We start from the raw sequence: 26,224 nt of genomic DNA, 5'->3' as shown, positions 1-26,224 counted from the left end.
ACCTTTTTGTGATTGGATTGACATGGTGTTAACAATGCATTTAATGCCCAAATCAGTATGAATACAGGTAAAGCTCCTACTAATACCAGTACCAGGATGTTAAAGCCATCTATTTTCTAAGCAACTCTAAACAGCCACACATAAAAAAAAGTCAAATCTTCCCTCCTTTAGCAAATAAAGCTAACATTCACTAGGCCACGTCATATAGCAACCACGGGTACTGTATGAGCCATACAGCCATCTGTTAAATGCTTGCCTACTGTACCTGCAATCCTTTCTGCAATCTTAGCTTCTGTAGCTCTGTCTTGCAATTCTAAGTCCAGTTTCATTGTCTTCAGCTCCTTGTCCTTTTCAGCCAGCTTATCTTGAAGCTGAATTGAACAAATGTACAGTAAGATTCTTATCTGGCTGAAACTGTCAATAAGTAATTCAATCACAGTAAAATTGTAAACAACGATTTCTCTCACCCCCAAAATACAGACACTAAGCATTAAAACAGAAGTTTAATTTATTATATTTATTTGTTTAAAGAATAAATGTTAAGAATATATTTTTTAACATCTGGACTATCTTGCTCTGTAAGACAAGTAGCAATGAATATGCCATTGTTTTTTTGGAATTCTCTTCTTCAGGTATCACCAGCTTTAGTCCTTCTTGCTAAGGAAGTTCAGAATTGCATGGAATATAATGTAGGTGGTTGCATGAATAGCCAGTTTCCTGCCAAGATACAGACATCACAGTCTGAAAAGACTAGTGTAAATGCGTATTTTTCATGTTCTTCATCAGATAGAAGATTGGTATTCTTTCACATATCAAGGCCATTCTTTTAAAGAGTATTCACTAAATCTGTAATTCAACAGATATCTGAGCTTGACTATTCAATGACACTTCATGGAAAGACTAGAGACTTTTAGGTTGTTTAGGCACATGCAACCACAGCTAACACTAGAAGCAATGCTGTGTTCAAGGAAGATGGAATTTTCTCCCCTTCAATAAAGCCAAATTATCAGGGCACATTAATTGGATTTGACTCATGAAATCCTGGTCTAGTCTTTGGTCTTCATTGGTTTTCATCCAGGGTACAAGCATCTACATCATTAATCAAAAAAGTCAGAGAGTAGGTTGGAGCGGTTTTTTAATTCCAAAGAAATAGTTGTTAAGCAGATACTAAGAATCCAAAATGACAGGAATGTAGTGATTGGTGCACTAAAATAAAAAATAAAATCAGGCACAGTTCAAGATGTATGTTTTGCAAGGCAATTATAAAAAAGCAAATATTGGTATCTTGAATATCTCAATTGTACCTTTTTATTTTTGGCCCTCAGAGTGTCCAATTCTTTTAAAAGGAATGCAGTTTCTGTTCTTCCACTTAAATCTTCAGCATCATTCCATGAGGATATAAATTCAGGTAGTGTCCTGTTATCCTTTCTTTCCACACTGCTGTATTTTGGAAGGAAAAAAAAAAAGAAAAATAATTTTAAAACCAGTTGTTGTTCCACTCCTCTGAAACAAAATGCACAGAAATAAATTATCAAAACCTGTTAATAAACTTGTTAGCCACTGCAAACGTATGAAACAGTCAGAAAAAATGGATGATCTTCTACCATTTCTTAAAGCTGTAATTCTGAAAAGAATCTGTAAATCTGGAATAGTAAATCAATATCTGACAGTACTAAGGCAAAAAAAAACCCCAGATGAATATGAATGGGCTATGAAGCTTATAAACAGCAAATGCTTAAGGAAAGCAAATACTAAAAACCATTGCTTGACAGAGAGAAAAAAATTAATAAAACATTTGGGGATCAAACTGATGCTCAGGTTTAAGCAAACCAAAATTTTTTATAGGATAATTCCACAGGAAGTGATATGAGAATATCTGTAAGAAAAGATCTAAGAATTAATCTTGAAGAAATCTGTAAAATTATAGTATGATTCATATTATAACTGACAACAGGAATTCCATACTGCATGTCACCTGGAGTTTTTAAATAACTTACTAGCCATAGACAACTTAAAATAAGACAAGATTCAATGGCCAGAAAAATTCTGTCTCGAAGTAAGACTTTACAAAACTTCTTGGGTATCCATTTTTACTCACAGATCACTCAGATCTCATTTGTAACATTGCAGTAAAATCAGTAAATGAATGATTAGAAAGTGAGCTAGCAGATATTTTTAACACTTGCTTTCCTTAAGCATTTTCTGGTTATACACTTCCTAGCTAATAACCAATAAGAAGTAGCCACAGAAAAGCTATACCTTCTCAACTCTTTCTTCCAGTCTAGACATTACATGTAATTCACATCCTATAAAGATAAAGATCATCCTAGAAAGATAAAGCAATAGCTAAAGATCTATTGTTCCAAAGAGTCACTCTCTTAGGCAGACAGCTGTCTGTACTCAGCCACCCATTTTTCACCTGCTTTCACTGTATTTATGTTTTTTTCCCTTCTCCTTAAAACTAAAATGACAAATCACATTGACAGTAACCAGGACCACCATCTAAAACACAAATCAACACTGACTTAACATTTCCTGGGTTTTTCTAGATCAAGAAATGTTAACATATATTCTAATTGCAATCAATCTGGGCAGAGATGGGTTTTGGCATATAGCTTTAGGATCCTACATCCTGAGATGGTTCAACATGATCACTGCTGTGGGAGGTTAATCTTAGTATTCCAGACAAGCCTGATTGTCACTAGGAGTGGCGCTGGTGAAAGGTAAAATGAACAATATTTGGGTGACTCTGCTGGGCTGTACCTAAGCACTCTGGATTATACTTGGCATTTAGTGCAGGATGCATTGCCCTTACAGCAAATCCCAGTGGCTAATGCAAAAAAGCAAAAAGGAAAATGAAAAAGTGTTAAGGATTGGGATTGGCCCAAACAGTCACTGTTAGATCATAATGAAGATAGCAAAACTGGGTGTCAATTCTGCTAAACAGGTGAGGAATTAGTGTATTTTTCAAAAGTATGTAATAGGGTTTTGCACCCTTGGACCCATTTTCAAAAACAACTCTGACACTCTCAGTTAAAAATTGGTATTCAGACTGCCTAAGTCACTCAAAACTGGTAGCATGTTCCCTATCCAGTTGGCTACTCAAAGGTATAACTAGCCAGCTACTTAAACCTTTGTACATTGTGTCACATATAGAATGAGTGTTTATATTTCTTAAGACTGCTATAGAGGGCCACTGCTCAGTAAAAACACTAGTGACAAGAAATGACCAAAATTAATGACACAATAAAGTATTCAGAGTCTATATTAAACTTTTCAACCATATTAGCTAGTCCTCAGATTCCTGTCACAGACTGCTACAAGATATTACAGCTTCTCATCTTCTTCACTCGTCCAGCTTCATCTGGACTTCATCCTGCTTTATTCCTGCTTCCTACTCACTCATCTAATTTCAGGTGCTTGTTGTGTAAAGCCACAGATACTACTAGGTTTTCAAATCTGTTTTTACTCTGGTCAGCATGCATTTTCAAAATTCTCTGTAAAGACCACAATCATTGAAATACCCACAATGTGTGATATAAATCATTGCAATGATCTTATTTTCTATGAGTGCTAGAGAATACAGAGGTGAAATCCTACATTCCACAAGGGAAAAAGAGCAGATAAGGTGAGTCTAAGTAAAAAGCTGACTTACTGATTGTCACGTGCAAAGCAAATTTCCCTGCATTTACTCCAAAAACCACATGTATATTGTCAATAATTTGAATCTAGAAAAAATATACAGAGGAATATTTCTTGGGTTTACCTTGATTCTTCAGAATCAGAATTACAGTCAGTTAGGACTCCTCCTCTTTGACTGGTTACTCGCAAATCTGAACGTTTTGGTGCTTCAGTTTCTGCCTGGATAAAAAATTCTTTGGGTTTTTGAGAATTCTTATAAAACTGAAGTTCAACACAGAAGTCTTCTTTTTTCTGATTCAAGATGTGTGTTTCTAATTAGGAAGAGAAACAAACACATTTTCTCATTTGCAGAATGAAGCACAAACTTGAGATCTTTCATTTGAAAATGGCTTGTTATAAGAATAGAATACAGTACTAGAAAGGAACAAGTGATTTAGTTTCAGATTCACAATTTCTTTGTCTCTTCACTAAGGAATGAGACCTGTTACATACAGCATGGATGGACATAGAAACTACAACCCAGTTACTGGATTTTTCTCATGGAAACATAAAAAATTAATCATCATTTTTCCTAATCCCTCCTCCCCCTTAAATGACTTCTTAAAATAATGCTTACTGTAGAAAATTATTTACCTATCTCTTACAAAATTTAGCTCTACTATGGTGAGATATGATGAATTTCTGCTATATAGAAAGGGAAATTTTCGGGTTATAATTAGACTCTTACTTATAGTAAGGTTTCTTTCAAATCCATTTTGGCTACAAAAGGAGTATCATCAAGATGTAATTAGCAACAACAAATTTAAAGCACCATTATTCATTCCTGGAGAGTGTGAGGTACAGGCTCATGCAACTAAAGAACTTGAAGAATGCAAACCAGAAATTGTGCCAAAGGGAAAAATCTGATTAAAGTGCTGAGTGTGATAGCTAGTTCTCTTAGCTTGGCTATAGATATTTTTAGGACATATTTCTGATATCAAGGCATTTAAACGGAAGAAAGATCCACATACCAAGAATATTCTTTCATAAAGTAAGAACAAGTATGTTTTAATTATAGAATTATATTAAAAAATGAGAAGGAAGCAGCCTAAAACCACTGGAAATGGAAAAAAGGTGCATATATTTTTTATTCTTTCATTTAGATTAGTAGAGAACAAACACTGGAGCTTTTGCTTATTTAATAAAGTTAGTGTTTCCAAACATTTTGGATAAAATATAGGGCATACATTATTTGATCCACCTTATAACAAACATCCTCCTCAAAAATAATAAGAAACTGTCTATACAATTGAAATCAAGTAGAAATAGATCAAAAATATGAATCAATCAGTATCAAGTTGCCATCCTGCAGGTAAACACAGTTATAAGTGCAGTTTCCACGTAAAAAATACTGAAAACGCCTCTCAAGTATGTTGCATGTATGTATGTATGTATGTATGTTTCCTTAAACAAGGAAAGCCACAGCCAAGAGCGCAGGAAACAGCCCAAGGTCCCCAAGAGATGACTTGGGAATTGGCTGGAGTCAGTTCAACAACTTCCTATATGAAGCTATGCATTAACACCTCCAGTAAAAAGTTACGGGACCCACTGCTCATCTGTATTCTCTGCATCCACTTCAGCATAAACTTACTTGAACCCACTCCCACCATTTCTGTAAAGTGCAACCACTGATCTTTACGCTAGAAAAACAACAGTCAACAGAGCATCAGCATCTTTGTTTCGTAGCATGTGGGGACCATTACCATAAAATATTTTTGATAAATATAATATTACTTTCAGTACTGTGATTGAAATATGTTCCTCATGTCATTTCACAGCTAGTGCAGAAATTGAACACAAGGCCACAGCCACCTTGATTCTTGGAACAAGTGCACGCTTTTTCCACTGGCTTGAAATCCTGAAGGTTTTTGAGCAGATTTCCTCTGAAGTGCTGCTACATCTGAAAACTGGATTTGATCTCTTACTCCTCTTTACAGTAAGGAGCAGGGATCTCTAAATAAACATATGTTAAAAAAACCACCAAATATACTCTAAGAACCTGACTCAATTTGGGAGTGACAATACATAAGGGCAAAATTTTGAATCATTTCCAGTAAGCACTATCTGAACTAATCTAGTCTGAATTTCCACACTTGCAAAGCATTTTATAGGGAGTTGTTTCTCATTTTATTTATATTATAAAGAACTTCCTATGAAATATCATGTTCACTTCTCCTGTTTCAGATGTAGTGACTGTGTAAATGCAGTTGCAAATTATGCTGCAGAGGAGGTGCAATGCTTCACTTGCCATGACAACTTTTCCTCCTCCTCCTCTTTAGGGCATCCACTTATTTTATAAGCTATATATATATACATATACATATATATATATATATATATATATATATATATATATATATATATATGTGAAGTGCCTCAAGTGAAGTGTGTCACATTCTGTGGAAGAATTCAAGCACAATGTTGAAATAACCAGTGATGGTATTGCCAGGAATCTTTGCTCCTTGTTTAGCACCATGGTACTCTACTTTAGCCCTATGAAAGTTGGAGAAGAAAAATCTCACTTCAGAGGGCCAAAAAGTTTAGATGATGTTTTAGGCTGCTTCTATTCCCTCAGCATGAAAGCAAGTTTTTCTTCTTCATAGTTTCTGTTTTGTTAATTTGCTCCTTTCATTCCAGGACTTAAAAGAGACCACAGAAGGGTCAGTGAAGTTGGCAGAGACCACTGGAAATCACCTTGCTGGCACCTCAATCATTTGTAACAAGAGGTTGTCCGCAGCAACTTCCAGATCACCTGAGCCCTCTTGTCCTTCCAGAAGATCATTGACATCACTGTAGTACCCCATGAGAACTGGATCTTTGAACATGAGGATTCTCCCAATTCTCTGAAGAAGGCATAATCTACTTCACTCAGCCCTCCTCTGTGACCCTCCCTCTTAGGAGAAGGGCCAAGGCAAACACCACCTGGGTTCCCACACTCTTGATCATCATACCCAGAGCCATACCATCACATACAACACTTCCCAGGCCACCCCAACAGTATCACTAATGCCTACACGGAAGAGCAGCAAGGAGTAAGAGGCTCAGATGACCATCAGCGGGCTTTCTATAACATTCTGAATATGAGCTGTAAACAAAAGCAAAGGTCTCTAGATGACAGGTCAGTTCAGCAGGCAGATTTTTATTTTTAAAACCAGAAGTGAACATGACTTCATGATGAGGTAAATATCTGCATTAACAGTTGCACTTCTGCTAAATTCTTGTGCCATGTCAAGATATGTGTTTTTAACTGTAAATTACTGCAGCTAAAGAAAAAAAGAGAATTTAGAATAGTACTTGAACTGTATTGGCATTTATTAATGCTAATGCCGCTTCTTTAGACAACATACATTTGCACGATACCTTTTCATCTAGAGTCAATTCCCTCAAGCATATGGATAAGACTAAGTAGTATCACAGGAAGACTGTTAAGTGGCATTCTTGGAAATACTAGGTGAAACACAGAGGATATCTGTTTTTTCTCCACTGGCTTTGTAAGAGAGAAGATGATGTTAGCCTCTTCTACCTAAAACTGAAAGCACTCTGTCCAAGGGCATTAAGGTGAGAGGATTTTACTCATTTAATAAATGTGTAATGGTTTTTTTTAATCAACATATGAAATTTGTCAGTAGAATGCTTTAGGGAAGATATTTTGAACACTGTCAGATCAATGGACATAGGATTAATTTCATTTTTAAACCACTTTATTCTTTATATAGCCCATGACCCCCACTTCAAATAATTTACGCTTTGGTACATGGTAGTTTGTCTTGTTGCTAAACCAAGTGGCAATTTTAATCAATGCACTTTAGTGCTTTTTTCCTCATGCCTCCTGCAAATCGTATTGTGCACTAATTACCAATGCTGCAGACACACACTGGGGAGTAAGTAGCATTTGCAATAATCAGGCTGCACAGGGAACATCAGAGAAAGGGTAAAATAGCCTTGCAAGCTTTGGAAAAAATGATGTAGATTTCATTAACTGGTACCACCACTGCTGATTCTGGTTCTTGAATATACTAAACAACATTTTTTTCTATATAAAACAGTACAAGTTCAGTAGCCCAGATTAATATTTCACTATAGGGAGAAGCTGAACAGCTGATCTTCTGTATGTATTTATCTTGAATGAATAGCTTGTTCACATTGCGGGAAAGAAAAGCAAATGTTAAGAAGAAGGCATATGAAGACACTAGAATTAAATCTGGGAATTGATTGTGAGGGATGTAAGGGGAAGATAATGCTGTCATGGCTTGAAACAGTAAAGGCAGTATAGAATCCAGTGTTGTTATGCTGGGAGTGGTTAAAAAGTCAAGTAAAACTATTAAACACATCATACTGTAGAAGCACCCACTATTCCTCACAGCTTCTTCTGAGAAGTGGGTATAAGCACTGAAATGAGGGAAAGCACAGCATTAGACAATCCCACACCAACAGTGATAAGTGTACAGAAGGTACAGATTCAACTGACTAAAGAGGCAATAGCATCCCTTGTTATACACTCAGAATATTCAGCAGTCCCATCATCCAGCAGAAGCTGTGTGGACACCCCCTTCCCCCTGTCTATAGTCTTTCAGCATCCTACAAAAATGCACTGATCACCTCAGAGGTTTGCAGGGAATAAGAGTAAGGGAAAACAAACAAAAACCAATGGAACACGCACACAGTCTACAGATCTGGTTGCAGATAAATATGGGGACACTAGAAGATCCAGGTGCACCAAATGAGCTTGAAGTGTAATAGTACTTACAGCTTGCTATCTATAGCTTACTAGTATTTGTTTTAAGCTGGTCTGTGGCACAGACATAGTATGTTCTCATCTGTCTGCAAAAGACTGCATGAGTCTGCATGAATGAACCCCTAGCGGGATGGCAGTAAGGATCCTATTATGATAGGAAAAAGCAAAAGCAGAAAGGAAGAGAATGAGCCATATATACCCTGGAAGCAGGAGAAAAAATGACTGAAAATTCAGGAGCTATGACACTGTGACACTGTCAGATTAAATACATTTGAAAAAATGTAGAACAAAACATAGTGTTGCATTTGTTGTACTCAGCCTCAATTAATAAAATCCTCCAGAATTCCTCCTGTTAATCACGGAATCATAGAATGTTTTGGGTTGGAAAAAACCCTAAAGATCATCTAGTTGCAACTTCAACTGCTGTAAGCAGGGAGGCCACCCATGGGATCATGTTGCCCAGGACCCCATGCAGCCTAGCCTTGAAAACTTCCTAGGACAGAGCATTCACAAATTCTCTAGACAACCTGTTTCAATGTCTCGCCACTCTGTGAGTAAAGAATGTCTCCAAATATCTTACCTAAATCTCTCCTCTTTTAATTTGACACTGCTCCCCCTTGTCCTATCACTCTCTGCCTGTGTAAAAAGTTGCTCTCCCTCTTTTTTTATGAGTCTCCTTCAAATACTGGAAGGTCTCAGTGAGGTCTTCCCAGAGCCTTCTCTTCTCAAGGCTGAAAAACCTCAGCTCTCTCAGTCTTGCAAGCCTTGTCCTCACAGGACTTGTTGTCCAGCCTTCTGATCATCCTCCTGGCCAAGTCTCGATTTCTTGCAACAGGCCCACGCTTCTTTTGGGCTGGGCTCCCAGACTGGAGGCGCTACTTCACATGGGCTCTCACAGAGGCAGAGTCAAAAGGTGCAATAGTTTTCCTCAAGTTTCTGACCAGACTTATTTTGATGCAGTCAGGATGCTGTTGGCTGTCTGGGCTGAAATCACGTATTTTTTCTTTTCAGTCTAAATAAAAACAAAACTTCAATGTCTCTGGGGGCTTTTTTTGTATAATATCAAACATTTTGAATTTCAAACAAGCCCTGGCTCTATACAAAACGATCTTGTTTCCACTGGAATAATGGGACACACTTCCTATGGTTTTAAAGAACTTGATCTTGCCCCACTACAGATCACACATCTACAACACTTGCTGGGATAGCTATGTATGTTAAAGCATTCCTTTAGAACTTCACCTTCATTTCCACTTGACTAACTGCTATTCTTTAATATTCACTTTCAAATTATCTAATGTTTTTCCTAAAAGAATAAGACCAATAACTTAGCCTGATGGCCACTAACTTTTCAAGCTATGCAAATGAAATTAGTACTATGGCTGAATAGTCTTTTTTGAGCTGAAAAATGATGAGTCAACCATTTTGTCAAAAGACAAACATTCATACACTCAGCTACTTAACTACTGGAACTTTTACCAAACAGAATAACTGTGAAAGACTCTGACTGTTCAACAGTTTGCCCTTTACTGAATGATTAAAAGGCATAAATCCTGAAAATGACTAGGAACTGAAATTCAAAGTTTTTATAGGCACAGATATGCAAAGAAAGAAAATGAGTCTGGTGGAAGAAATCTGATCCTATTGTCTGGCAGTAATGATAAGAGTTGGTTTAGGTCTTATGCATTTTCAGAATACCTGTATTTTCCTTTTTCATTCATATTTGAGCTAACATAGATGCCATATACATGATTTACATGCATATGTCAAAGGTGTTCATTACTTTTGACTCATTTCCTCACTGTTTTATCTTTCCCATGACCTACAAAAATTTTTTTGCAGTTAATCCCAAGAAAAGGTGCTGTACCTAATTTTCAAGAAAGTAATTCCTGTTTCAGGAAAACAATTATAAAAGGTCAGTACAAAAATGAAAGGTCTGTAATATACACTTTCTCCAAAACAAACAACATGAAAAAGTGAAGCTTTATTGTCTTTGGATTTACTACAAATTTACTTATGTTAGCAATTATTTAGGCCCCTTCAGTGCAGTGTAGTATACTGAGACCAAGTAATCTGCAACGAAGAGCAAATGGCTGTCCCTTCATGATGCACTTTTTCTAATGTTTAAAGAAAACTGAGTAAGCTTCAAGTTATTTAGTATTCAAGATTATTCAGTAGGACTCTAAGATCTCACAAAATCACTTCTGTAGCATGGAAGAATGGCAGTCATAGGAACCTGATAACAAGCAAAGACTGAGCTCAGAGTAGATTTGTAATAGAAAGCTAATTCCTTTCATTTTTATGTGCTTTGCCCAGCCAAATTACCATGTATTACCTGCCAAACCTTTGGCAGTAGCAAAGAGGAAATCACAATACAGATGCATTGTACATTCAGTGCCCCAACAATACATGACTATGGGCTCTGTGGAGAGCATCATGGCTCAGCTCAAAAGAATGGCAACTGTCAAATTACATTTAAGTAACTCTTACTCATAAAGATTCTAGATTTATCTCTGAGATAGGGTATCTCCTCTCACTTTAAGATACACAAGACAGATGTGCATTGAAATAAGTCTTGGAAAGAACATTTTTATGGAAACTCTCACAGATATTTTTTAGGAGATGCCTAAGTGCTGTGATAGTCATTTTAAAGCCATTGAGACTAAGGCACAGAGTGATGAAGTAACTGCATTAAGGTCACTGAGCAAGCTATGTGTCCTGGTTCCTGCCAAGACAGGCTTTATTTTTGCAGTAGACACGAGGGCACATGGCCAGCACACAGAAGTTACTCTATACCAACTCACGTCATTGCCAGGGGCAGGGGAAAGGGACTCTTCTAGGGAGAAGGAGTTACTTTTGGGTATGAAAACGTGGCAGAGGGAGCTGTCTGGTATTGCCTGTTATGGGGGAATGGGGGCGTGGTTTCTATATGAATAGTTTCTTTTCTTATTCCCTTTATCATTAGTATTGTTCCTGTTACTGTTCAGTTTCTTATCTCATTGCTGTACCCAGTAAATTGCTCTTATCTCAACCCATGATCTTTGTTTTTCCTGCCTCAAATTGGAGGGCGGAGAGGGAGTGGCACATGGTTTTAATGGAAGAATTAATTGGAGAATACCATTCCTAAACCAAGACAGCCATAATTGGAGCCCAGTGTGAGGCATGAAGGATTGAGATTCAACAGATCTGCCCAGAGCGGGTTAGGAACAAATTTGATCTAAGTATTTGTTGTATGAGGTCCAGAGCCAGTGGTCACAATGTTGCTTGGGCTGTTCAAATGGGTGTGTATATACGTATAAAACCATGTATATATTCCCATATATGCTCCTCATGATGATCTTTTTCAGAGCAGGGAGAAGGTTCAGGATTGCTTTGTTGCTGTACTGTGGGTTATCAGTTTATGAGATGATAACATCAAGGACAATGAAGGTAATTTGGGATGTGTATTCAGTGCTCCTCTGGGGGGTCCATTGACAATTATACCCAGTCTGTGGGAAGAACATGGGGGTTGACTTTCCCCAGCATTTCATCCCCTTTTCCTCCTTCAGTCCTGTTAAAACAGCTTTTGAGAATGTTTAATTCCTGCTGGATGTTAAGGAAAGCATATTCTTGTTGCTAAATTTGCTACTTCTCCTCAGTGCAATCTAAACCGTATTTAGAGTCAGGACAGAGATTTCTAAGGAGGTCATTCAGAGACCTACCCTGAGGGTGGATGGTCATGAGTGGCATAGAATATGGGACAGAATGGGCCAGTTTCTGGGAAAATTCTCTTCTCCAATGGTTTCACCCCTGACAGAATGCTGCACTGCAAGGAAAATGCTGTGGCAACCCCAGAGAGGAGCAATTTATTGTAGTGTGCTGAGCCCTGGCTGCTCTTTACTGGACACAGTTCAATACTAGAGAACACCCTCCAGGGGAGGAGTAGGAAAGCAAACCTACAGGCAGCATGGCCTCTCAAATTGCAGGTGAACCAGGGAAACAGCCAATGCCAATAGCAGTTGCCCCTGTATAGAAGAAGAAATCCAAGACCAAATCAATTTGCTTAGCGAGGAATAGAGAGGAAACAAGGCCCACAGAACAGAAGGAATAGGCAGGGCCAGAGATAACTACCTGATCCCTATTACATCAGGAGAGGGTATTTCAAGGACCCAAAAGAGCATCACTGGGCTTTTGGGATAACTGCTAGAGACAGAAGAAATTAGACAGATTAATACCTTTCCTGATGTCTCAGCACACTCTCTTCTTTGTGTGTCAACAGTCCTGAGTGGGCTTGAATAGGAAACCTCAATTGCCCAGGGATTTTGGGAACCATCACTAACAGACCTGAAGGCAAAAATTTTGGATTATCAGGTGGAAAATGTCCAGGTTCCAGCAATGACAGCGTTAATTCTTGTAGTAGCCAGGAAGGAACATGACTAGGACACAGACATTATTCTATAACACCTCACCTCATGAGGACTCTTTTCTGGGAAGACAAGGTGCCTTCTGTTCCAAAAAATGTGTTGGAGGGAGCCATCCAGTACTGACCATTATTGGGGGGGAAAAGGTGGTCTATTATTGAGTGTGCTGTGTTGTCTATTTTTCTCCTGAATTGTTTCTTTTCCTATACCCCCTGTCATTAGTATTTTGCTGTTACTGTTCATTTTCTCATCTCATTGCTGTTCCCAGTGATTTGCTTTCTCTGAACCTGTGATCTTTACCTTTTGCGGCTCCAGTTGAAGGGGTGTGGGAGGAGCTGCATGAGATTTTAGTGGAAGTGCTGAACTGGAGAATATCATTCATATACCATGACACCATAACAGAAGGAAAAACAGCAGAAGTCGAAGGCTCTGGATCCACACTGCATCTTAGAGCCTGTGCTACCTCCCTAATGGCCCTCCCTGCTTTTTTCTCCTGCTGAGGTGTCAAATTCTACTCTTTTCTGTCAGAGATGTTTTAGAAACTAACATCTACTGTACTTAAAGAAAAAAATATAACTTTCACTTATGAATGGCTAATTAACATTTACACGCTAAAAATTATTATTAATTGTAAGTAACTAAAATAGTATCTTTTCACACCTTTTAATTTTGATAATTGTAATTCACATGACAGATTAGGTTACAGTATTTGTATACTGGAAGACAGATGTTCTATGTACAATATAAATAAACTTCCTGTAATTTCAATATTAGGCAGAATAAAGGAAATTACCTTTTTAAAATTATATTAAGTATCATTCTAATGCAAAGAAATTCCAAACAATTAAAACTGCTTTAGAAGTCAGTCAGGTGAACACAATAATGCAATTCAAATACTTGATCTCTGACTGCAGCTAAGCATTTAAGTTGTTCAAAAAGCTGAACAATGAGAACAACATAATCTTATTGCAACTTTGTTGAGAAAGTTATCTGAAAATGCAACAAGAATAACCAAAACTATGTTATGCATTAATGCTTTTGCTTGCTCTGTATCTCATAACACATAAATACACAAAAAAAAGAAGAGACTTGAAAATATTTTGTCTGCTAAAATATGGACAAAAATCAGAAGTTTAATGGTCCAGGGTTTTTTTTATTCCTTAAAGAGAACAGTGAATTCTGTTTTAGCAACATAAGTTGAGGGACATCTGTGTTATTTTGAATGCTTCTGTATTCACCTGTACTTGTGTGGAACCCTGGCAACACCCTTCATAAAGAAATAAATTGAGAAAAAGATTAAGAACAGTTGGGAGTTATTCTGACAAAGACAATTTTTTACAATTCTCCAAGGATTCTGATTATTTTAGTAATGATGTTCTTTTGCCTGACTCTCTCACTAAGTCTTTTGTCCTCCTCTTCTGCAGCTAAACAGCAATTGTGTACAAACTGTTGAATATTTAAAATAGAAAAATGCTACTCAGTCTTTAAAATATGTGGCAAATCATTATATTGGTATTCACTGCAGTTAATCGTGATGCATTTATTAATGTGTAAATACCAGACATTTCCTTTGGCATTCCACTCTCCGTTTGCAATTCATTAACATATTGTTATTTTAAAATATTAGTCTCTGAGAAGACACCAGATTTTCATTGGACTGGTCTCACAGTTGAAAAAGCATTTTTATATTCCGAATGCATCAAAACAGCAGAATCTCTAGGCAGATAGTAAGTGGGATTCACTGAAACACAATGTTAGTTCTAATGGATGGATGATTGTGTTTGGTCTTAAGAAACTTTGAAGTATAGGTAAGTCTTGATCACACAAATTAATAAAGCCTAAAGCTGGAGTTAACAATAACCATTACACCCAAATTCTGCAGCTTAGCCCAGCCAATTTTTCAAAAGGTCAGGTTGTGAACTGGAGAAGATCAGGGAGGTCCACCGCATAGCTTTGTTGCCAGGCATCTCTCGTCTGGATTGTTGCAGGCATTTATTAGTATTCGTCAGCAGACTCAACAAAGCAAACAAGAAATTCAAGCACGAATAATAAAATGAAATGCTGCTATATAACCCTTTGTCATTCAGCAAATATGGGACTTTTTAGCTACATTGTTCCTAAACCTGGGTTACTACTTTAATTTTTCTCCACAGTGCTGACTGAATGAGTATGCATGTGTGTTAAATGCAGAGCTCCCTTAACAACTGCAGGACTGCCATTTAATCTGTTGGTAGATGGACCATTTCCTGTGGGAACTCTAGCTATGATTTCCAGATCCACCAAATAAATCTCAGATTAAGATTCCAAATGAAACCTGCCTTTGGCAGATAAAAAATGTCAAGATGGATATAAACAGTAAAATTATAAATTATCTAGGTGTTGCACGATGACTTGATGTGCGTTTTTTGTTTACACTTTCCCTGATATCACAACTATACACGGCATTCATCAAATGTCACACTTTCATAATACTGGAGGCATCATTAAAACTGTTTGGCTAAGGACCTTGAAGTGTTTAAGCAGTAGCTCAAAAGTATATTTGTGCAAAGTAGAAGAATAAATTTACATATCAGCAGCAGCTCATAAGGGATGGGTAAATATTCTGTTTATCTCTCATTGTAATTCAGGTTAGTTTAAATACAGGGTTTCAGGATATCATTACAGACTATATGGAGTCATTACATAATTTCCAAACATAGTGTCTGCTGGAGTTTTACTAAGCATGCTGTGTTTATGTTTTCTAAACCAACTAAAAACAAAGTAAACCCTCCCACCCCATTTGTCTTTTGCTATTGTCATATCAGACAATTGCTTTTCACATATAACCCCTTTCCATTATCTAAATCTTAATGATCCAGAACTCCCTTTTATCTAGGCAGGGTCATGTTTCCCCATGCCCATTAATTATAGTGAAAATTCTCTTATCCAAATGTACTCAACCTCCCCTACCACACACAAACAATTAAAGCTTTGCTGAATTAAGAGTTCTAAACAAAATCCCAGGGAACTACAGCTTTAGAAGTAAAGAACCTTTTCATAATAATTTTAAAATATTTTTGCTCTGAACTTAAGTATCATTCTACCTGTTATAAAAATAGAAGTAGTGAAGGTTTCTGAAGAAGAAAATAACCAAATTCCTCTTGCACTTGTGCAAGGTCTTCTAAAGCTCCTTCTGAAGCACTACTTAAAAATTACTGTGGTAGTAAGTGCTGTTCTCTCTGAAGTACATTTCAAGACATTCTGAAGTTAGCTGCACTCATACTTTATACACTTAAGATTCAAAAGTGCAATACATCAAGGTGTGCATTCCCCCCATCCTTAGTGCTTGCAGCCCTCAGTGTAGATAAGGCCCTACACATTTTGAGTGTACCATAAAGGGTTCAACAAAATCATATTCACTACCCTGCAGTAAGTAAGGCAAGTACTGGATATCTAGTTGTACTTCTGATGAGTTGTTCTGCATGCAGTCTGGCCAAAAATGTGCTGTATTCTACCACTCAAAATGGACAAGGAAAGAAATAGAATGCAAAAAGAATAGATGAGAATTTATATGCATGAAGAGATGATTATATTTACAAGAAAGACCAAGCAGTATTGGATGACTTTTCAGTTATCATTAGCGCATTCTTATCTCCTAAGTTACACCACACTATTCCTTCTTCTACCATGGAAAAGGTTATCTTCATCTTCTACACTTAATGCTGCTCTACAGTTACTAGGGACTTTCCTAGGTTTTACTCATGGAAGTTCATCCTCTCAGCCTCTTTTCAGCCTTTTACATCATTCAGAGAAACCTGCAACTACACTTGGCACTTTGCAAGGGGATCTGACAGCACACAGTAAGTTTGATGCTGAAAGCACAGCATATGTGGAAGACACTGATCAGCTGAGCCACATGGGTGTAGAGGACACTGCCTCTGGATATCACATAGATTTTTCTGCATACAAACCACCCTTGTAATATTCAGGCCTTCTTTCTTTTCCAAAAAACAGCACTTTGTTGTTAAAAAATGGTAGGAGAGGGAGAACAGGCTCACGGTAACTCCTGTTGAGGCATGTAAAAGAAGAAAGAGACTTCACTATGACAAGTATGCTTACTTTTGCTTCTGTTACAGCCTTGAAAGAGGGACTTTTGATTTGCTTTAGAGTGTTTACAGCTGCATTGGGTACTTTCTGGTGAAATGGGCAGCAGCACCTTTACAATTAGCTGCCTTTTTACCCAACTAGAGCATTTACAACACCATATTACTCTCAAGGCTTTCTTTACCCATTCATCTTTGTGTGTGTCAAACTCACACAATAGAAATTCCAGACAAAAAAGTCCTTGTAATTAATATTGCAAAAACAAATCTACAAAAAAGTACATTAAAACCATTACACAACTAGAAGAGTTTTCTACTTCTAATAAGATAATCAAAGTTACACAAAAAGATGATTAGTTTTACCTAAACATTGCATGTGACTACATTTTCTCCATTACCATGAATGTAAAACACCCCAGATAAAACACCTCCAATTTTCCTGCACAAGCTGATTCTGCAGTTCTGTTCCAATCCAAATTATCACAGCTCTTTAAAGCTAGTCTCCTCTGAACTAGCTTCCAGACATGCAATTTTGAAGTATATTTACAAGCTGCAAGCATTCTTTTGAAGATATATGGAAAGTGCCTATATAGATCATAACTAAAGTTGCCATCAAATTCTGAGAAGTGAAATTGGTTCACTGAGTTACATTTTAATATATGCTTCAAGCAATGGCTTAGCAATATATAAATATTTATTTCTATGCTTGAAAAACATAATAACCACCTTTTAAAAAACAAACAACTTTGCCATTAAAAAAATCAATCTATTAACTTGTCTTAGGAATTTACAAATAAAAATTATACAATGATTTTACTTCTGGAGTCAGTAAAACTCTAATTTTGTTGTCAAAACAGCCCAAACAGTACTTAAAATTCTAAAACTTCTCCTAATTTCTGTCATGTCTTTAAAGCATGGATGCTTATAAATATGACATAAGCCAAAACATTACAATAGTTAAAGACTATATAATACAGAAGTATAGCTGCACCTAATTAAATATGGTACATGAGTCAAATAAGACAAATTTAACTCCAGCATTTGCACACTCGCCACTTTCCAATCCTGGTAACGCTTCTGGAGAACTGCCATATTGAGCCCTAAACATATATATAAGAAGAAAAACCACCCAGTTTCAGGTTCCCTCTTGTGTTTTCACAGTATTAATGTTTTCATAGTTCACATCATGCATGGAAACCCTACTGAAGTGACAACTCTACCCCAATGCAATGTGCTTCCCACACCCACCATCACTGCAATGTAAAGATATGCACCTATTTGCCAATACAAGTTTATTTTCATAATTTAATACTATTCTAGGCTGTCTAGCTTGGATCCTGAATATTTTTCATTTCTAAGTGGCACAGGCCTCACTGGTCTGCTGCCAATGTTCCTGATACATTCTCTCAAGTATCCTTAGAAGGAAATGAAAAAAGGCATTAACCTTCTCTTAAAAACAAGAGAAAGAGTACATTTAAACTAGATACAAACACAAAATATTCTTCCTAATAGAAAGAAACAATGACAAATTCTTCAACCCACACAGGCATACTATACTCTAAACAACTCGGAAAGTTAAAAAGAAAATCTCACCTATCAAACACTTCAGATACACTCCTCTTAAACACTACCTTCCTTTCAAGTATTTTATTTTATAACATTGATTAACAGGTTACACATTATCCCACATAACTGCCATAAACCTAACACTTCTCTGTATCTGTTTTTTCTATTTTTTTAAATTCTCATTGCTTGACTGAATTTTCATCTAGTCAGATAAATTTAATCTTATATTTGCTTTACCATCCTTATTTGTTGACAAATAATGTAATCTCCAATATTTCAGTATGCTATTAAAAATGTGAATAAATCATTACAATGTTATTCTAAACCCAGCTTTTAAACTTCAAAGTTATAATAAAGGAAAATCTAAATAGAGTGCAGTACCAACTGTACAAAGCAAATATACGAAGATGACAGAGCAAGCAGGACACAAAATAGTACACTCCTCAACACATACATTTACACAGAAAATGAGAGGTTGCTGTGCTTAAGTAATACAATGAGAAAATGCACTAAAATATCTACTAATCACACATATTGAACATTATGTTGCTGAAACTGACCTATTATCTTTATAAGTGAATGTAATTTAGCTGTTAATACCCAAGTTACATTCTGAGAAAAAAAATTCTCATCCACACCAGTATGACAGATTTACCCATAGTCCCATTTTCTAACTTTCCCAGGAGCAAAGCCACAAAGAATTACATGACTTATTAACGATTCTGCTAAAGAAAGGTGTATAAATTTTACTTTTGTTTATATAAAAATTTCTATTGGATACATAAAGTGTTAGCTTGAAAGAAAAACAGCACAAAATATTGACTTAATGCATCAGAAAAATAATACATTAACTCAGTAAACCACTGAGTAACTGAAACTCAGTACCTACTCAGTTTTTAAAATATCTCTGAGCAATAGCAGAGCATAGTTTCTTGCAATTAGAGAGAAAATATTTCACAGAGAATGAGTTTCATTTGCCTACTTTGGAAAACTTAACCTTTTGAACCATTCTTAGGGTATGCTGACCCCTAAAGGTTTGAAAATACTAAACCTGATTAAGCCATTACATGTTTGTATTATCAGAATACAATTCTCCACTAACTTAAACCATCATGATTATTTTTGTTTACAGAATATATGATTAAAAAACTTTTGAACTTCACCCAATAACAGCTCAAAATTCGATAAATTAAAATGTGTTTTTAAGTAGTTTATTTTACAGAATTATATAGGCAGAAATTCCTTTACATATGAAAAGCATCATCTACAAAATGAAGCATGTTTTTCTCTCTTCTAAGCAAACTCTCCAGGAGAAACTTGACATTTATTATTATTTGAAAGAGAATATATAGTATAAAACTCAAAAAAAAAAAAGGAAGTGTGCAAGAAGCTATGAGGCTCTGATATAGAGAGAAATTTTGATGTGGACACAACTATTCCATTTTGTGTTTTTTAACCTACACATATTCACTTACTAGCGAAAATCCACCCTAAAGTCAGGGTGTCTTTTTTATGTCTTTCCCTTTTTTTCTTCTACATGTCACAATCTAATCACAAACTACTTCTGAAAATTCTCTTCTACAAAGTCAGTCAGCCAGTCATGTAATGTACTCTCAAATTTAGTGGGGCTCTTTTACCTCTTAGGTTTCTGTCATGAAACATGGAAGAATGTATCTGAGAACAATTATGTCTGGTCAACCAACTAAAAATACAAAAAGATACTTGCATCCTGATGAAGATGAAAACTCCATCAGCTGGGGAAGCTCTAAGTTAACCAAGCCCACTATATCTCCAAGCCTTTCTTTACTGTCTAAATTCACTTGAACTACTAATGAGAAACTCATTAGTATTAGTAGATGGCTTAATCATACCCAAGCCAGATGTGAATAGCCATGAAAATTACTTTAGGACAGATTTTCAGATTTATTGCTAACAACTAAAAAAAAAGGTTGGAAAGTAAAGTGCAATGTACAGACTAGGAATTTAAACAAGTCTTCTGAAAGTTATACAAAAACATTTTCAATAATCCAGAAAATAAAGATGAAGCTTTATATTCACATAGCTGCTCTCTTGTTACTCCAAGTTCTTTCAAGGGACAGTATGTGGTTGTGGTTTTTTTTTTTTTTCTTTTCTTCCACAGTCAGTCATATATCAGCAAGAACAAACACACTCCAGTCACTGCCTAGCACTGGTATAACACCTAAGGTTTCTTATTAATATCTTTTAAGTCCCTACCTTTTGACCAGTTCTCCATTTGTTCCTCTGAACTTGTTTGATCTGGCACCGAGTCCAGTTTTTGCTTGAAGGTTTCAGAGCTAAAACAAAATAAACTCTAGATAAATAAACTTGAAATAATATAATACACCTATACTTTGCCATCATTTGACAGAAAATTTACAAAACAAAGTATTTTAAATATTTATAGCATCACAATGAAGTCTGCATACTTTAAAAGTCAGTGAAAATGTATATTTCTCAGCAAAATATTTTTCTTCACTCATCTAATTTTTATAATTGTTTTGTTCAGCTTTCTGTTGCATGTGATGTCTTTGTTGAAATACTTATTAGTTTGGTTTTTTCTTCTAGAGTCTGGTCTTGGAAGTACACATTACTGAGCACAGCCCAAATCACACCGAGCAGTCCTGCTACAGACAACAAGACTGCTCACTTTGGCAGTTATTACAGATAGTGGCTTCACTTCACAGCATTCTTTCTCTTCCTTTAATTTCCTAGATAAAATACAGGCAAAGTGATCTATGTCCACTCCAACTCTGAATTTGAAGTTCTTTCTGAACAGTTAAATTATTAATAAATTCCAAAATTTGCATGCATATTGCTTCAGTTAATTACATAGTTGCAATATTTCATATAAGATCTTCAAGAAGTAACCCTCAATAGGACTTACAGTAAAATGTTATGTCTATCAGGCATCATTTTGGGTGTTAAAATATATACTCTCTTACGTGTTAAAAATTCAGTTATACTCTGTATTGCAAGGACAGCTAAATAAGTTTGTAATCTTGGTAACATAGTAAGCTTACCACAAATTATATTACTTACTCAAGCACCTTTTAAGAAAATATTGTACATAGGACAATTTTTATCCTTAACTATGCATTGTGCTTATTTGGTATGTTTTCCCTCCCAACATTTTGTTTTACATTTTTTACATTTATTAAAAAGATACATGTGTTTTGAAGATACAGTGACTAGATTATGAAAACATTCAGACAGTTGTCATTGTGCTGAAAAATGTAAGAGATTAAAATAAAAAATTAAGTACATATTTTACAATTCAACCAAATTATACCAAGACACATACGCTAAATAATAAAGCAGCAGGAGAAATTATTTTGGCATACAACACTAAAAAAGCAATTATTTAATTTTTATATTTAAAATTGCAAAAAAATTTAATTGTACAAACACTTAAGATTCAACACTAACATGTACAACAAACACTCAAGAAATACATATTTATCTCATATTTGTTGTTGACTATAAATCTGCATGATAAAAAAATGCATAGGACTTGATGTGCTTAGGTCTTAACGAAAAATAAAAAGTTCACCTCATATCACAGAACACTGAGTCCCTTAAAAGAATCCCTCAAATTAAGCTGTAAGCTTCTTCTTCAATTCTATGTAACTGTGTTGATTTGAAGTTGGCAATCTTTTCCTAAGTTCCTCATTTACTTTTGGATTAGCTGAAAATATAGAGGGTTATTAATATCAAGAAATAGATTTCTGTCAATGAAGCCATTTCCCTACATATTGCACAAAAAGGTTCATAATAATTGCAGTATTTTAATAAGATATTCATATAGCAAGACATGAAGAAAATATGGTATTTAATAACCTCTGGAGTATTTTAAAACATGTCTTAGGGCCTTAATGTGTCTAGTAATATACTATTTAAAACCATAATTTTATCCCTCCACAATATACAGTCATTCTTCCTCGCCATTTACCCAGCTAATGAATGCCAGCAATTAGTAAAATGTAATCCCATTGCACAATCATTTTAATGCTTTTAGCACTCAGAAAAGTAAACACCAAATTAATACTGCTCAAGCCATATCAGATCCTAGCTGGAAGCAAGCAATTATAGTTCAGCTCCTCAGGTGTAATTAAATGATTGGAATGATTTAGTTCCATAAATGCAAGTTAATTCATAAGCAAGCAACAAATATACTGGGAGTAATTACAAGAAACATTGACAGTCTAAGCAGGGCATGTGCCTTCCTGTACCTGATATAGGAAAATGCTGCCCTCTCCCGGAAATAATAGACTATGGCACAGGAAAAATTTATGACTGAAGTCAAGAGGCTCATTTTACAGACTTTGCCTTCAAAGGTGAAACAGGTTCTGTCGACTAAAAGGAATTTTCTGGTTTAAACATAGAGAAAATAAAAAAAAATAGTTGATATCAGATTAAGGTCATCTACCAATCAAAGTAAAACGCGAAGATTTTTGGGGTTCCCTAGGGTGTGCCGATTAACTAATTAAAAAAAAAAAAAGTCAGGATACAGAACAACAAAATATTCCAGGCACTGAGTATTTAAACTGGTTGCTCTGAACACAAACACTGCAATAGGTAGCTGACTTGTGCACAACACTTCCTTGTCCTTCAAGATTTACCTTTACAGAAGGTACCTTGAATATAAGGTATTTTTAGAACCAAAACTTATTGAACCATCATTATTCAGTGAGTGTTAAAAGTCAGCATTTCAAAAATAATAAGAAGTGGCCATTAAGGTTTTCACACAAGGAATCATGAGAAAAATTGAATACAATTATTATAAATGCTTACTTTCATTTGAAGACAATCTGCTAATAATCAATTTGTGTAATAATGAGAGGAAATTAAAGCTGGGGATTAAAATAAAGTGTACTGGCAGACCAAGAAAAAAATGGAAATACAAAATGAAACCATAACACAAATGCTAGAGGTAATTTTAAATCTAATTTCCTTATTCACTATTTATTTATCCACCTTGTGCTAGTGCAAAACTACTAGGACATGAAAGAAAGTGAAAATAAAAAAGAAAATGTCCCTATCAGTTGAATATAAAATGCAACAGTCACATGAAATTAATAGTTAAGTACAGTAATGAAAGAACACTAAGACCTAACTGTTTTGTCATCTACAGAAATAAGAAATCCTTTCAAATGCTGCATATAGCAGCATGGGAGAAAAATCACACACTATGTATCTGTTTTCCACACAGAGAAACTGTAGGAAAGCTGATTCAGAAGCACTTGATCAATGTAAAAGCCTTAAAACTGTTCTTTACCAACAGCACTTCAGCATAAAAATATTTATTTTTTCTAGATCTTGGTATATTTCAAAACAAACCCAAGCTTTACACAAATACCTTTGGTGTTACTTTACCTACTGTGGAAAAGAAAAAATTTATTTTAAGAAGTCATATTATTAAAAGTTTAAAATGTACTGCACATTTGCTTTGCCCTTTGATGTCACAGTCCTATTTTTCTATTCAAATCTTGTACATTGTAAGTTAATTGCTTTTGGAAACTACTTATTATTCATGTAAAAATTAATGTGCCAATGTGTTTAAATCCTTTTAAATGACCATTCATGCATCTTTCTTCTTTAAGTACCAATGAAATCTGTCAAAGATATCAATGCAAGATGGTCTTAGACAAAGTTCTAATATAGATTTTTTCTGCTAACATAAGATTTTAATTTTCGTCAACTTTACTTAAATTCCATTAATTTTTTAAGCTGCTTTTAATAAATTCACAAGTAAAAAATTTTAGGCTCCATAGTCTGTCATTTGTGTTCCAGCTGACTTTATGAATATTAATAACAGTGTTATCCTGATTAAATAGGCTTCATATAAAATCCCTGTGAATCCTATAGCTCAGACATCTCATTTTTCCAACTCTTTATGAATTTGGATTCAGACATTAAACTGGAAAAAACCTTAAAAAACAGATTCAATGGTACATTGGTGTACCTTTAAGCAAAAAATTAGCTGTTCTAATGATTCAAATAATTAAAATTGATAGAACCACATATTGAGATTTCAGGCTTTCTGTACACATGCAACATATTTTAACTCTAATGAAAACATCAACACTTCACAGACAAAGGATTAAGAATCTATTATAATATAATAATACCTGTCCTAATGCTTACCTTAAACAAACAGATGATATAATCTTAAATCTTCATACATGGAGTGCTGATTTGGAGAAGTATTTTCCAAAGATAAAGAAATTAGTGGATGCTTAATTACATAAGCATACACATGAAATACATGAACATTCTAGTTTACCACAGGAGCCCGGTGAAAAACAGCATAACTATTAAATGGTTCATACTTTTGGAAAACCAACCTCTTTCTTAAGAATATCAAATTGAAACACACAGGAGATGCTAATATTATCCTAGAAGACTCATGCAGTCCCAGTTTCAAACTGTCAACTTCTTTCCATGCTTATATATTTGAATTATTTACATCCATGACAAAAATGGAAAATTAAGCTCACTGCACTGCCTTCACTTTTTAATATAGTGCTAACCCTTTCTGGAAAATATTCTGGAAAAACACCATTAAAATACTTTGCCTTTCAGTACCGTAGAATATGAATGGATTTTCGGAGAAAAAAAAAAATCTAAACAAAATAACAGCTTATTTAAAAGGATAGCATACCAATCCTGGTTCTAATTAATCATCAACACAAGCACTTCAGAAGAATAAAAACAAGAGGTATACAAAAGTAACATATATCTGCAAGATAGAAAGCATACAGTGCAGTTCCAAATGTCTTTTATTATAGCTGTAGCAGTATTTCCTCTCTCTGAGGCAAAAACCCCAACGTCTTGAGTGTCTGCAGAATAACAGACACCATACAAAGGAGCTCCCCAAGGTAACTCCCACCCCACAAAAGCACCAGAGCAGCACCAGCGCCAGTGCATTCTCTCCCTGGGCAGGACTGAGAAGTCCATCTTCTGCGCTGGAGTTCAGCTACCGAGTCCCCTCCTCAGGAACAGAAAGACTGCTGGGACCACTCTGTATGGAGACCCAGTGACTGCAAACCCCCATTCCTTGGTCTTGCCTTGGGAGAATTTGAAGTCAACCACTGAATCATGGCCTTAGCTGCTGTGACAGGGTGCAAATGTTTGCTGCTCGTGACCAAATTCACCCATTCTTCACAAAAAATCCTCCAGTCCTGGAAGAGTTTTTCCACACAGAGGGCTATCCCAGCTGCCTCACCTCTGGTGGGACAATAGACCAAGTTCCACTACTCCTTGAAACAGCACTACATCTGTTTTTGTCTCCCTTAGAGATTCAGTTAACAGTTGCCATTGACAGTACAGGGATGAAATACCATAACGTTTATGAAGAGAATGAATTTTAGCATTATTCCCATAAGATTAATTAGATTGTCAGAATCTTCTAAAATATCCTGAAACGTTTTGCCTCGGGGCACACTAAACTAAAAAACTAACTTAGGAGGGTACTCTACATAAAAACCAGTTACCTTCTCAAAGCATTTTCCCCAGGGAACAAACAGTCAGTTTTCTTAGCCCAGGTGGATGTCAAGTCTTGACTAAATGACACACTCCTCTAAAAAGAGTCACATTTGCTCCCTATCTTAGGAAACTTTATGGCGTATCAGAAATCTAAGCAACTCAAAGTAAGTTAACTAGTTTTGGACAGTTATAAAAACACTAGTCAAAGGATAATAGAGATAGCTAATTCAAGTATTTTTTACAAGTGTAATAAT

At 35.7% G+C, this 26,224-nt stretch overlaps 1 protein-coding gene across 19 annotated transcripts in view; it reads right to left on the bottom strand.

The window, feature by feature from the left end:
• MIPOL1 (mirror-image polydactyly 1) overlaps positions 1-26,224 on the bottom strand; it is a 184,948-nt gene that overhangs the window by 133,677 nt on the left and 25,047 nt on the right. For 9 of the 19 annotated variants that reach the window (XM_085582128.1, XM_085582120.1, XM_085582119.1 and 6 more), the window contains exons 2-5: positions 20,700-20,779; positions 3,767-3,953; positions 1,305-1,440; positions 266-371 (exon numbers count right to left, since the gene is read on the bottom strand). In XM_085582128.1, the coding sequence (XP_085438254.1) occupies positions 266-371; positions 1,305-1,440; positions 3,767-3,953; positions 20,700-20,718 (448 nt within the window). In that variant the 5' untranslated portion in view covers positions 20,719-20,779. Of the gene's footprint in view, positions 1-265; positions 372-1,304; positions 1,441-3,766; positions 3,954-20,699; positions 20,780-22,035; positions 22,171-22,714 lie in introns of all 19 variants that reach the window. The other 10 variants (XM_085582118.1, XM_085582123.1, XM_085582125.1 and 7 more) reach the window with 6 other exon arrangements.

The sequence above is a fragment of the Lonchura striata genome, chromosome 5 (genome assembly GCF_050655825.1).
Source record: "Lonchura striata isolate lonStrDom1 chromosome 5, ASM5065582v1, whole genome shotgun sequence".
In the NCBI taxonomy this organism is placed as follows: domain Eukaryota; kingdom Metazoa; phylum Chordata; class Aves; order Passeriformes; family Estrildidae; genus Lonchura; species Lonchura striata.
This window is presented reverse-complemented; position numbering and strand designations above follow the sequence as displayed.